This window comes from Colossoma macropomum, unplaced genomic scaffold (assembly GCF_904425465.1).
Source record: "Colossoma macropomum unplaced genomic scaffold, Colossoma_macropomum, whole genome shotgun sequence".
Lineage (NCBI taxonomy): Eukaryota > Metazoa > Chordata > Actinopteri > Characiformes > Serrasalmidae > Colossoma > Colossoma macropomum.
Genome location: NW_023494804.1, coordinates 30,152,870 through 30,166,220, shown reverse-complemented (window position 1 = coordinate 30,166,220; position 13,351 = coordinate 30,152,870). Strand labels below are relative to the sequence as shown.

The 13,351-nt window shown below is 41.7% G+C and overlaps 1 protein-coding gene across 1 annotated transcript in view; it reads left to right on the top strand.

The window, feature by feature from the left end:
* nbeaa (neurobeachin a) overlaps positions 1–13,351 on the top strand; it is a 199,846-nt gene that overhangs the window by 97,539 nt on the left and 88,956 nt on the right. Inside the window, exons 13-16 of the mRNA XM_036594648.1 lie at positions 1,967–2,046; positions 4,734–4,796; positions 6,340–6,437; positions 7,633–7,725. Coding sequence (XP_036450541.1) covers positions 1,967–2,046; positions 4,734–4,796; positions 6,340–6,437; positions 7,633–7,725 — 334 coding nt within the window. The remainder of the gene's footprint in view (positions 1–1,966; positions 2,047–4,733; positions 4,797–6,339; positions 6,438–7,632; positions 7,726–13,351) is intronic.

Sequence of the window (13,351 nt, the reverse complement as noted above, 5' to 3'; positions counted from 1 at the left end):
TCATCAGCCGTCGCCATCAGACAGGACTGCACTCACGGCAGTGAATGGCATTTGCCTGCAGTTCAGCCAAGTTATTCGTCCAAGACTTCACATCATCTCAAATCACGGAGGGACATGTGTTTATTCTTTAGCTTCCTGATGTGAGGACATTCCCCTACTTTCCCCTTAAAAAAAAGCCTTTTAGGTTCAGTGTTCTTATTAATCCTAGAAAGCAGGGGTCTTTAGTTAAAACTCAGTAAGGTCCAGTTAAAGAAAATATCCTCAAGCGAAGGTCCGGAACATCATAATGTCTGACTTGCATCATGATTCAGTGCCATAGACTGTTTACTGAAGTAGCCTAGTAGGTATATCAACATCTTATACAGTCAACAACTGAATATCAAATCAAATAAAGTACAGTTCAGTCATATTTCAATAATATTTATTGTCAGTTTTCTCTTTTTAGATCACGCCCTGTGAAATAACCTCCCTCTGACTCACTTTCTTCTCTGACTGCTGTGTCTCGCCTCGTCCCTCCCCTGTGTGGCGTCACTCACTCGAGTCTTGTTGCTTATCGCAATGCACAGATCTGATTGGCTGAGTAGCGTCACGTGTGATATTTACAACGCATGCGATTGGTCTGAGTCTCCCGGGCCGCTAAAGCTACCATAAAGGCTAGAAAAGTTACACTGATTAAAGTAGGACCACCCCATAAAAATTAAATAATTCTCCATAGTTTATCGGTTATAGGTCCAGGTCCGCACAGGACAGTGTCTGGGTCCGGACTCGGACCGCAGTCTGCCTATTAGTTGCTGCTATAAAGCAATAAGGGCTCCCCTGAGTTGCTCAGGCAGAGAGATATTGACTCAAATGTAAATGAAAGAAAGATTCCCACAAATACTGACTGCAGTCGACTGTCTGAAAGCTCATAACTCAGGACAGACTGAATAAACAGTGCTAATAAAAGTAGGTCAGAAATCTTCACCCTGCATGATCTTATAAAGCATTTAAACACAGTATAAAGCAGTAATTTATATACAGTGGTAGGCAGAGTTTGGGCTCCCCTGGTCAGTGACATGTTCTGTTGATTCTTGTTTCAACATATTTTCCACAGAAAACACACTTTTGCACATTTTAATGCACAGTTATTGTTTATTTATTATTGCTTTTGATTTTTTGTCTGTGCAAAAGTTATGGCACTTCTTACGGAGGTGGTTTAAAGTTGGAGTTAAACACATTTCGGGTCTTTAACTGACTTGGAGTTTAGACTAAAATCCTTTTGTTTTGAATGACCCAAAAGCTTAATAATGCTTATTCTATTAAAATAAATGATTAAACATTCCATTTTTTACTAACCCTAACAATCAAAACACTGCAGAAACTTGACCAAATGTTTCGATAGTGATCATTTCAGCTCATTTTAAGCATAACTCAGAAACGCTAGCCAGTACATGACTAGCATTCACAGCTCTGTACGCACATAAAATAATAATATTTTTCAATAAAACACAAAAAATGTTTACTTAATTAAAGACCAACTATTTTTGGTTGTGAAACTGAGGTGTTTAAAAACTCCAGCAGCACTGCTGTGTCTGATCCACTCAGACCAGCACAACACACACTAACACACCACCACCACGTCAGTGTTACTGCAGTGCTGAGAATGATCCACCACCCAAATAGTACCTGCTCTGTGAGGGTCCATGGGGGTCCTGACCACTGAAGAACAGGGTAAAAGGGGGCTAACAAAGTATCAGAGAAACAGATGGACTACAGTCTGTAACTGTAGAACTACAAAGTGCACCTATATAGTAAGTGGAGCTGATAAAATGGACAGTGAGCATAGAAACAAGGAGGTGGTCAGAATGTTATGCCTGATCGGTGTATATTGGTCATTTTCTGTATAAGGGTTGATCTGAATAGTCTGAATTTTATAAAACAGCTGATCAGCTTTGTGTAACCTGTGTGAAATCGCTGTGTTTTGCAGATGGTCCGCGCCCCACGCAGAAGGAGATCATCTCCCTTCGCGCCTTCATGCTCCTCTTCCTCAAACAGCTTATTCTCAAGGTGAGCACACCCTCTGCTTAATTTGATGAACTGGATATAGAAGCATGCCCTGCGTGAGCCGCATGAACATCACTGGATAGTTTCCCACATAATAACCGGCTACCAGAGAGGAAACTGAGATCATTCCATTAACGCTGTGATACAATGTCATTTTAATTAGCATGCTATTCTGGCTTTCCGCTCAGTGTTAGTGGAGCAGGTGACCCTGCTCTACAGGCTGTAAGGAAACAGCGACCTTGTTCTGCGTGTTTGGAGTTTGTCATCTGCAGAGTCTTTCAATTATTCATATGGATGCTGCTTTTATATGAGAATGCTGGGATCATAAATAAATTGGTAGTTTTCATATGGAGGCAGCCAGAAGACGTGTAAAGCTTTTGTTTTGCACGGAGCTGTTTATCCTCATTCCTCTCTGAGATTTGATAGGGTTTTTTTGTGAAGCAGTCACACAGAAATTAGTTCATTTGTTTCTGTGTTGCTCGAAACAATGAAAACACTCAGCCAGTCGGCGGGCCGGCACGCAGAGAGAATTGCATTATGGATCATCGCTCAGAAGAAGTGTGTGTGCGGGAGCTTCAGAGAGAAATGTCACATGGACACAGTGTTCTTGCTTTAGGCTTTTGTCTTGTCTGGGAAAAGCATGATGCGGTTGCTAAGCAGCGTCCTTTATTCGTTTAGCCGCTGCCTTTTCGCTTTTTGCTCCTGTCATTTTCTGCCTCCCCCCCTCGCTCTCTTGGTTTGCGTCCAGATGTTAGATGCATTAGTGACCTGCGTGAGTGGCCCCAGTTTATCGCCCAGACGCGTTCCCTCACTAATCAGATTAGTTAAGACATGCACATGAAGCAGGTAGGTATTCACGGTGCGTCACACGTATCACTAATTGGACGTTACTTTTTGAGCTTAAGTGTTTTTCGCACATACTGATTTACGCTTATGGCCTAACGTCTGTTTCCCCGATCACAGTCTGTCTACGAACAAAGCATCAACATGTTCAGACTGCAGGTAAATGTGGCCCAAATCCGATTTACTGGCCGAATCTGATTTTGTGGTTTGGTTGTCCACATTATCTTTTTTAATAGGGGTCCATCGATACTGGTATTGGGCATCGGCCCGATACGGTGCTCATTTACTTGTACTCCTAAAAATTCACCAATACCATCTGACCATGTGACATAAGTGTTCACTGCTGCATTAATGAACAAGCAACTCAACCCTACGATGACGGAAAAGAAGTGTTGGACACTAAAGGCCCAGTCCCATTTCTTATTTTCACCCCTACCCCTTGTTTTCGAATGTCACCCTTGGAACTGAGTTACAGGGTGGTGGTTGAAATCTTCCCTCTGAAATGGGACCCTCAAATAAAAAGAGCATCACTTCATTAACAGCTACCGGCGCTGCTCTGTAGGCGACCCTGCCAGTCTGCAGTGACGGCAGAGGAGGGTAAAGTTCAGCTCCTCACTGCTGGGCTTTAGTTACATTTAGGGCATCATATGACTTCAAAGAGGGGGGCAATTATTTATTATCACCCACCCCTAATTCTTCAGTGATATGAAGCTGAAGTCAGATATTTGTCAGCTACTTGTTCGAATTTTCCGATTTCACCTTAAATGGAGCAGCAGTTCTGACATCTGAGGTGCCAGAATGTAACTACGGCACCATTTAAGGTGGAACGGGAAATTTAGCCAGCTACCAAGTCAACAGCTACTACTGCGATTGTTGAGACACTTAGCTCAGGTCAGATTTTTTAGCATCTGAATGGCAAAAAGCCTTTTTTCCAATTGAAGTCAAGACAGATTTGTAGGTGGATTTGTGTGAATTAAGGTTCTTCAGTGCTGACTGGATGCAAATTATCCACCCGGAAGTATAACCAACCAGTATGTTTAGACATTCTGATTTAGTCTGTTTCAGTCTAGTTTAAGGATCGGATTGAATTCATTCTTTTATCCTCTCTGATATCCGATCCAGCATTTTCTGCTGTTATTGGCTCAGTTCCGATACTATGTCTTTTATGTGATATGATAAATCATGTTTAATATGACCATAGATAGGGGAATGGTCATTTAAGACGTAAGAGCGTCTTGTCTTGTATTTAAGCAATAGAACACGAGAGGGAGTGTTATCGTGAATACCATTCGCCAAATGTGTAGTCTGATCTTCAGAGTCTGACCAAATCAGACTGAGCCATAAAACTGCCGCAATATCAAGTTTAGCTCATTTTGTCAGTTTTTGCCAGATCAGTATTAATGTTGTTTTGTTCCAGCCAGTCTGTAAAGCATCTTACAGCCCATTTAGTTTGGCGAATGGTGTTGGGTTCATTTCTGGCTGATTCCAGGTTGTTTAGCTGTTCTTCTGTCTCAGCTGCCTGAAAAGCTGCTCAGTGGTGATGACAGTTTGGGAATTTAGTGTCGTCTCATCTTCAGAGTCTGACCAAATCGGCTGTCGGTCAAATGTGATCTTAAAAGTGTCCATTTTCTGTTTGTGGCAAAGTAAGAAGTAAAAACGTTCAAATAGTTTGAGCGTCTCCTACAGCTGACAAAGTCGTTGCTTAGCAACGGCGTCTCAGCGGAGTGATACGGTGTTTGTGAAAAACCGTGATGTTGTGGTGAAATAACAGCACAGTTGGAACGCTTCTCAACCAATCAGCTTGCGTGGCCGGAACTAACTGTTGTATAAACTTGTATATTTTACAGGACCGAGGTGTGAAAGAGGATGAACTGCAGAGCATTTTGAACTACCTGTTGACCATGCATGAGGTAATTAACTCTCAGTATACACTCCAGGCTCGGTCATTTAGAAAGGCTAGACTGGAGGCTCACTAGTTTCATTTCACTGCATTTTAAGTGAAAGAAATATTTTGGCAGAGAAGTCAAGCTGGAATCCCGTAGCAACTTCATAGCAACTACCTGGAATTCCTAGTAAAAGTTATCAGAAGCAATTAAAAGTGCAGCTGCTTTAACATTTGAACCGTTAATAACTGGCTTTGTCAAGCCAACCTGGTTTGTTCACAGACCCTCTCACTCTAGTTTAGACATGTAGTTCAAATGGTGCTACTAGATGGGTTATTAACCTCCATTACTTGTTAGCAATGTTAGCCTTGCAGCTCAAGTGCAAAACTAGACGTTGTGAAGTAACTAAAGAACCCTCAGATCAAACATGTCTTGGCTGATCAGCTGTTTCTGGGGGTAAAATTGTGTAAACTGTTGCTTTACATTAAGAAAAGTAATTAGTCCATTAGTTCCATGTGTGGGATATATTGTACAGGGTGCTGTGGGTCCTTATAGATGTGATCTTAGCAGTTATAAACTGCTCTCAGAGCATGCTGTAATGTGCTGTACACCGGTCAGGCATATCATTATGGCCTTGTTTCTACGCTCATTGTCCATTTTATCAGCTCCACTTACTATATAGGTGCATGTTGTAGTTCTACAGTTACAGACTGGGTGGTGGTGGGTGGTGGATCATTCTCAGCACTGCAGTAACACTGACGTGGTGGTGGTGTGTTAGTGTGTGTTGCGCTGGTCTGAGTGGATCAGACACAGCAGTGCTGCTGGAGTTTTTAAACACTGTGTCCACTCACTGTCCACTCTATTAGACACTCCTACCTTGTCGGTCCACCTTATAGATGTAAAGTCAGAGACGATAGCTCATCTGCTGCTGCACAGTTTGTGTTGGTCATCCTCTAGTCCTTCATCAGTGGTCACAGGACGCTGCCCACAGGACGCTGTTGGCTGGGCATTTTTGGTTGGTGGACTATTCTCAGTCCAGCAGTGACACTGAGATGTTTAAAAACTCCAGCAGCACTGCTGTGTCTGATCCACTCACACCAGCACAACACACACTAACACACCACCACCACGTCAGTGTTACTGCAGTGCTGAGAATGATCCACCACCCAAATAGTACCTGCTCTGTGAGGGTCCATGGGGGTCATGACCACTGAAGAACAGGGTAAAAGGGGGCTAACAAAGTATCAGAGAAACAGATGGACTACAGTCTGTAACTGTAGAACTACAAAGTGCACCTATATAGTAAGTGGAGCTGATAAAATGGACAATGAGCGTAGAAACAAGGAGGTGGTCATTATGTTATGCCTGATCGGTGTATATTAAATGCAGTGGAATCATTTGATGTAAAGGGAAAAACATATCCTGAGATGTTACGTAATGCCCCCTTCTCTGGTGATATTAATATCTTCAGAATGATCTCCAGAGATATTAATAGCTCTCTGCTGTAGCGCTCGGTCTGCATCTCTCTGCTTATCTCTCTCCTCTTATCTCTCATCTCCTGCCTCTGTAGGATGAGAACATCCATGACGTTCTTCAGCTTCTGGTGGCTCTCATGTCCGAGCACCCGGCCTCCATGATCCCGGCCTTCGACCAGAGGAATGGAATACGGTGAGTCCTGACGGACACACGTACGCGCCTGCTGCGCTTACGTAACTGAAGTAGATTCGACCTGTCACGGCCACATCAGTCACAATGCCCTCACCCCCCCAGCTCTCTGCTAGCGCTCCAGTGCTTCACCTCACTCCGTTCAATAGAAGCTTATGCCTTCTGGACATCTGTACACCAAAGCTAATGGATTTTCTCATTTAAATATCCCCATAGATCAGACATTTGTATACAGAGCATTAAAAAAAAGCTACAATTATTTCCCCCTGAATAGTGTCTGACTGTGTTTGTGGGTTTCTGGGATTGTTAAAGGGCCCGAAAGCATGGAAAACTCAATCCTTTTTCAAAGCATTTCAAAGCAAATCGTTCTTTCCGTAGTCCAGAAAAGGAAACTAAGCTGCGAAAACAACCCATTTTGAACGCAGTACATGCATTATGTTGTGCTATACATATACAGTCGAATGCAAAAGTTTGGGTGCCATGTTTTGTTGATTTTCTGAATGAAACAATGGTTACAGTCCTCATACTTCAGCACATTTTAATGCACAATTACTGTTTATCTGCTGAGGCCTGTGCAAAAGTTGGCACGTTTTATGCTTCCTTTTATTTTTTCCAATATGTTAAACAAATAAATAAAAATTGTGTACTGAATGTTTAGCGTATTGGGGGAAAACATACAACATAAATTTTAAAATGTGTTGTAACTTTTTCTCCCAATATGTTGAATTCAGCAAATAAACAGAGCATTAAACGTGCAGAACTGTGTTCTCTGTAGGAGATGTGTGACTTATTTTTGCATATGTGTGTATATATTCATGTTGAAGTGATAAAGTGTGTAATTACTGCAGACGATTCTGGCTGAAGCGAGAATATAGCTAAATAATATAAACATGTACTAAAAAATAAATAAATAAAGTTACTATGATTCTAAATTATTTTTCCCCTGTATCTCAGAGGATTTCAGTGTTCGAATTTGTTCTGTACATTTCATCCTGGACTTCTTGAGCGAGGCACAATACAGGGCAGCCAATCAGAACACCGGTCGTTTACATATCAACCTTAAAGGCACAGTAACAAATGCAGCCTATTAAGTATAACGAGTAAAGAGAAGCTGGGAAATGTCTTAATAACTGAATTAAGATTTGGACATTAATGCAAAAGAAACGTATCATTTAAAGCTCTTGTTCTCTCTCATCAGGGTCATCTACAAGCTCCTGGCCTCAAAGAGTGAGAGCATTCGAGTGCAGGCGCTCAAAGTCCTCGGCTACTTCCTGAAACATCTAGGACACAAGTGAGTTTCCTCAGACGGTGACGTCCTCATTTTATTATTTGTTTATTTAGTTTATGTTGGTAACGAGTTCAAGCAGTTTTTCTCGAAGGGAAAAATTAATGCTGTTTTTGGGAAAAATGCAGATGTCACACCATGTTTTCACCCCAGTTATGGAAACTCCTAAACTCCAAAAATGTTCCAAATCCATAATGTTTTATCCTTTGTGCATTTTTATCCCAGACTGTTACTGAATCCTCTGAATTATGAGGTTTTAGCAGTTAAAATAGAAATTGTGCTACATACATGCTACAATCAAGCAAACGCTCCTGCGCACTGAAATAACATAGCATGAAAGTACATTAATTACTACTGTTAAACTTTTTTTACACCAGCAGCTCCTCATACTGCAGCCAACTACTAGCAAAGCAACATAACGACCACATTTTAGGCTACGTTCACACAGCAGGTAAAAGTGGCCCAAATCTGATTTCCTCACCAAGTCTGATTTTTTGTTTGGCTGATCAGATTATCTTTTAAATGTGATCTGTGTGCGACATCAGTCTGAACAGATCAGCTCCTAAACTGACCCACTAAAGAACAGAGCGTCACGCTGCTTCACGGCTCATCCAGAGGTAAACAATCACGACCGCCAACGAACGCCAGTCGCTCCCGGAGGATCAGCTTCATCTTCACCAGCATCACAGGAGCCATCTCTTTGAATCTCTTTGAACATGGAGCGATCGCGATGAGTCTCTTCTCATTTTCTAGCACAGAATCATAGCCTAAATGTTTATGAGGTCTCAGCAGAGTAAAATAATGGGGAATGTTGAGTTGGATTGACATAAGTGTTGTCTGGCTGTTCACACTGACACACAGACACACATCTGTGTCGCATATAAAGAAAAAGATCAGATTTGGGCCACTTTACCTGCTGTGTGAGCAAAGCCTTAATAAAACTGGCTGGTTTGTATGGGATATTGTGTGTTAACTTTCATATTATGATTCAGATAATCCAGACATTCAGAGGAAAAATGTATGTACAGCACAACGTATCAGCTTTGGGACATTATAGTTTACCACAGGGCAGCTTAGTGGAATTCTTTGGAATGGCATTCATTACCGAAAAATCAGCTTAAACCCAGAGTTACTACTGTAGTCATGATACTGACTTCAGAATGACGAGACGACGTCAGAGGGCTGGATCAGACTTTAAAGTTAGGAACATTGTGTCCTTTTTAGAGATTCAGAGGTTTCATTACTACAGTGATTATTACAGAGACCAGCCTTCAATTATTTCATTTCCACTCAAAACAGCCATTAGGCCTCGCTTTCTGGGTGGGTAGGATGGCCTCTCCTTCTCCTACCATCACTCAACGTGATGCTAGTCAGCGCAGGCGTCTGTTAGCTGATGTTACAGAACTGACGGGTGGCGCGTTCAGCTGTCCAGTGACGTTGCGTTAGTGGCGGTTCGAAAAGACTCGTGGCGCTTCACAGAACTCGGAGGAAGCCTGTGTTTGCCTTCTCCCTCCTAGCGTAGGGAGTATCGCGTGATCGCGTGAGTCCTGACTAGTGAGTGGAATTGGAAACGACTAAACTGGGAAGAAAATTGGGGGGAAAATCAAAACAGCCGTAAAGTAGAACATTTCATCAGGAGCAAAAATAGAAAACATATTTAACAGAAAATTACACAGAAACCTGAAGAACTAAATATGTTTTTCGGCCTTTACTGCGTCCACCCTTTACCTTTATTACAGCGTCCGTTCTTTTCAGGAGTCTTACTTTCAGTATTTAAAAGAAATTTAAATACTGAATAGATATTTTTTCACACATTCAAAGGAGGCTGCTTCTCACAGTCCAACTGATCTGAAACACACTTAATTATGTTGAAATCTGGACTCCGGGGTGGTCAGTCCATTGTTCTGAGAACACCAGCAGCTTCTTTGCTCGATGGACAAGTTCTCTTTCTCATTCTATTTCCTTTTTTCAGTAAAAGCCTCTTGACAGCTGCACAATTTCAGACCCACAGCGCTGAGTTATTCTCTCACAGTGGAAGGACGGACAGAAACACCTGTGGATGTTTTCAGATCTGAAGCAATAGTGAAGCTTGATCTTCTCTCAAAGATGAAAGCGTTAGGTACTTTTTATTTGGTGGTAAAAGTTTTGGTGGTCTACCAGGTTTTGCGTGGTTCTTAAAGGTTCTATTTTCTCTGTAACTTTGCTTATCGCTACTGTCAGAACATTTTTCAGTTTCTGACATGCATCAAAAATCCCTGTTGCCCTTTACATTGTGTGTAAATTTCATGATGAATGGACCAAAAGAAACGGCCCAGAATTACTTGGAAAAAATTCTGGTTCCATTGACTTACATTAAAAGTAAAGTAGGTTTTTCCTCACACTTCGGCACATTTTAATGCACAATTACTTTTTATCTGCTGAGGCCTGTGCAAAAGTTGGCACGTTTTATGCTTCCTTTTATTTTTTCCAGTATGTTAAACAAATAAATAAAAATTGTGTACTGAATGTTTAGCGTATTGGGGGAAAACATACAACGTAAATTTTAAAATGTGTTGTAACTTTTTCTCCCAATATGTTGAATTCAGCAAATAAACAGTGCATTAAACGTGCAGAACTGTGTTCTCTGTAGGAGATGTGTGACTTATTTTTGCATATGTGTGTATATATTCATGTTGAAGTGATAAAGTGTGTAGTTACTGCAGACGATTCTGGCTGAAGCGAGAATATAGCTAAATAATATAAACATGTACTAAATAATAAATAAATAAAGTTACTATGATTCTAAATTATTTTTCCCCTGTATCTCAGAGGATTTCAGTGTTCGAATTTGTTCTGTACATTTCATCCTGGACTTCTTGAGCGAGGCACAATACAGGGCAGCCAATCAGAACACCGGTCGTTTACATATCAACCTTAAAGGCACAGTAACAAATGCAGCCTTTAATTATAACGACACGCATCGATTCTGACATGCATCGAAAATGTATGTTGTCCTTTACATTGTGTGTAAATTTCATGATGAATGGACCAAAAGAAACGGCCCAATACGACCTGGAGAAAATTCTGGTTCCATTGACTTACATTAAAAGTAAAGTAGGTTTTTTTCCTTCTCCTGTAAAGTCACCATTTTAGAGGTTTTCTTCTGACAGCAGCGATATTTTACTTTAGCTTTCTCCTTCCTTATGCAAGCAGGTTATCTAATATCCTCAAAAATATCTCCTAAAAATGATAAACTCATACTTAACAGACAATTTGGAAATTAAATAAATGGAGGGTGGTGTCTAACGTGTGCACAGCACTATATTTGTGAACAGGATAAGAAAGTTAGTCTCTCTAATAAAGCGATGAGGCTGTGAGGAGTGGATGCTCTGCGGCTCATGGGGACAGTTGAACACAGCCAGTTGTAGCAGAATAATCGGTCTGACAGAGCATGTATCCGCAAAGGCTACACTACACGCTGGAGAAATGAATTCTGGGAAAGGCATCCATCATTATTTAAGCTCCTGAAGTAGAAAAACATCCAGCCTGTTCTTCTTTCCATTCATTGTGATAAGTAGAAAAAGATTGTCTCGTGGAGAGCTGTTCAGTTCAGAATGCAGCGACCACTCCGTCATAGATCCACCTCAAATAGGAGTGGAATGGCGGTAATGATTACGCTAATCCTATAATCTTGGTAATCTTGTGAAAAGTGAACTGAGGGCTGACGAGATTGTACTGTTGTTAGCAGCTAACTGTCTCAGTGAGCCCGAGAGCCGCTCTGTCCTCTGTGAACACTGACACAGTCGCAGAGGCAGAGAAAGGACGCACAGTTCTGCAGGAGCTTCTGTCTTTGTCACTTTGTCGGAGTGTGAGACTGTGTGTACGTTTGTGTGGTTGTGTCTCTGCATATGTGTATTATGGCTGGTCAATACAGTTGTATGCAAAAGTTTGGGTACTCCTGGTCACATTGGTGGTGGTGTGTTAGTGTGTGTTGTGCTGGTACGAGTGGATCAGACACAGCAGTGCTGCTGGAGTTTTTAAACACTGTGTCCACTCACTGTCCACTCTGTTAGACACTCCTACCTTGTCAGTCCACCTTGTAGATGTAAAGTCGGAGACGATAGCTCATCTGCTGCTGCACAGTTTGTGTTGGTCATCCTCTAGTCCTTCATCAGTGGTCACAGGACGCTGCCCACAGGACGCTGTTGGCTGGATATTTTTGGTTGGTGGACTATTCTCATTGGGATGATTTGAGGAACATGGTGAAGAGTTCACAGTGTTGCCCTGACCTCCAGACTCCCCTCATGTCAGTCCGACTGAGCATCTGTGGAGTGTGCTGGACCAAAAAGTCCAATCCAGTCGGCTCCACCTCATAACTTACAGGACTAACAGGATCTGCGGCTGATGACTCGGTGCCAAATACCACAGAGCACCTTCAGAGGTCTCGTTAATTCAGTGTCTTGGTGGGTCAGAGCTGTTTTGGCTGCTTGCAGAGGGCCAACAGTATATTGTGCAGGTGGTCATAATGTATTTATGTTTTTCCAGTATGTTAAACTTAGCAAATTAATAGAAATTATGCAATAATGTTTGCAGAAAAATGGCATATTTTAATTGCTTAATCACTTATAAAATCATTAAAACGTGTAAGTTGACCAGGGGTGTTTGAACGTTTGCAGACAACTGTGTGTGTGTGTGTGTGTGTGATTACTCAATTTATCAAATTGTCAGAAAAATCAATATATAACGCAATTTCTAATACAGTCAGTATCACTTTAATTAAGATAAGCATCTAAAAGTAGGCTTTCACGCTTAAACACTCTACTATCCCAGAGGAAGACATACACAGCTAACATCATCACACCACATGGTGTGAGTGTCTGCTATTTTAGGATACATCAGGATTTAATCAGATTCACTCTTTTTCTCTCCTCTATCCAGTCCAGCATTTTCTACAGCCCGATACCAATACAGGGTATCAGAACTGTGCAGTCTCTTATGCACCTGCAGTGGCGTCTCTACATTAGGGACCAGTGGGGCCTGACCCACCATATGTCACTGTGGAGCAGTGCATGACATGATCAGTAATGCTGTATAACAACAATGTGTGTGGGTGTGTTTGTGTGTGTGTGTGTGTATATATATATATATATATATATATATATTCTTATATTCATAACTAACATTGTTGTGCATTTATTACATATGACAGTGGTAGGGCTGTCCGATACATCCCAAATATCTTCCTGTACCTGTTGTGTAAAAGCCAGTAGGCTCCCTATTTCTCCTATCAGTCTTCGTTTGGTGAGCGTGGGGCTCGTCAGCGCTCGTCTAACCAAGTGAGCCGTTAAAAACACTCTGCGCTTGTTCAACACGCTTTCAATAACCAGCTGTGGGCCCGATCATGTTGGCCCCCTGCTGAGAGCAGCCAATAAAATTAATACGTTTACATACATCCAGACGTTCAGTAAACGTTGTTTATTGTACGGGCGTCGCTACGCAGCTAGCCATAGTTCCACATCAGTCGTGGTAGCTGCTCATAATAGCAAGGCAATATAATGAATTGAGTCAAAAATGTAATAAGTTATATTTGGTTCCAGCCGTTAGAGCAGAAATTAGAGATGAAACGTTTGGGACACACCAGCCAGAGGATTTC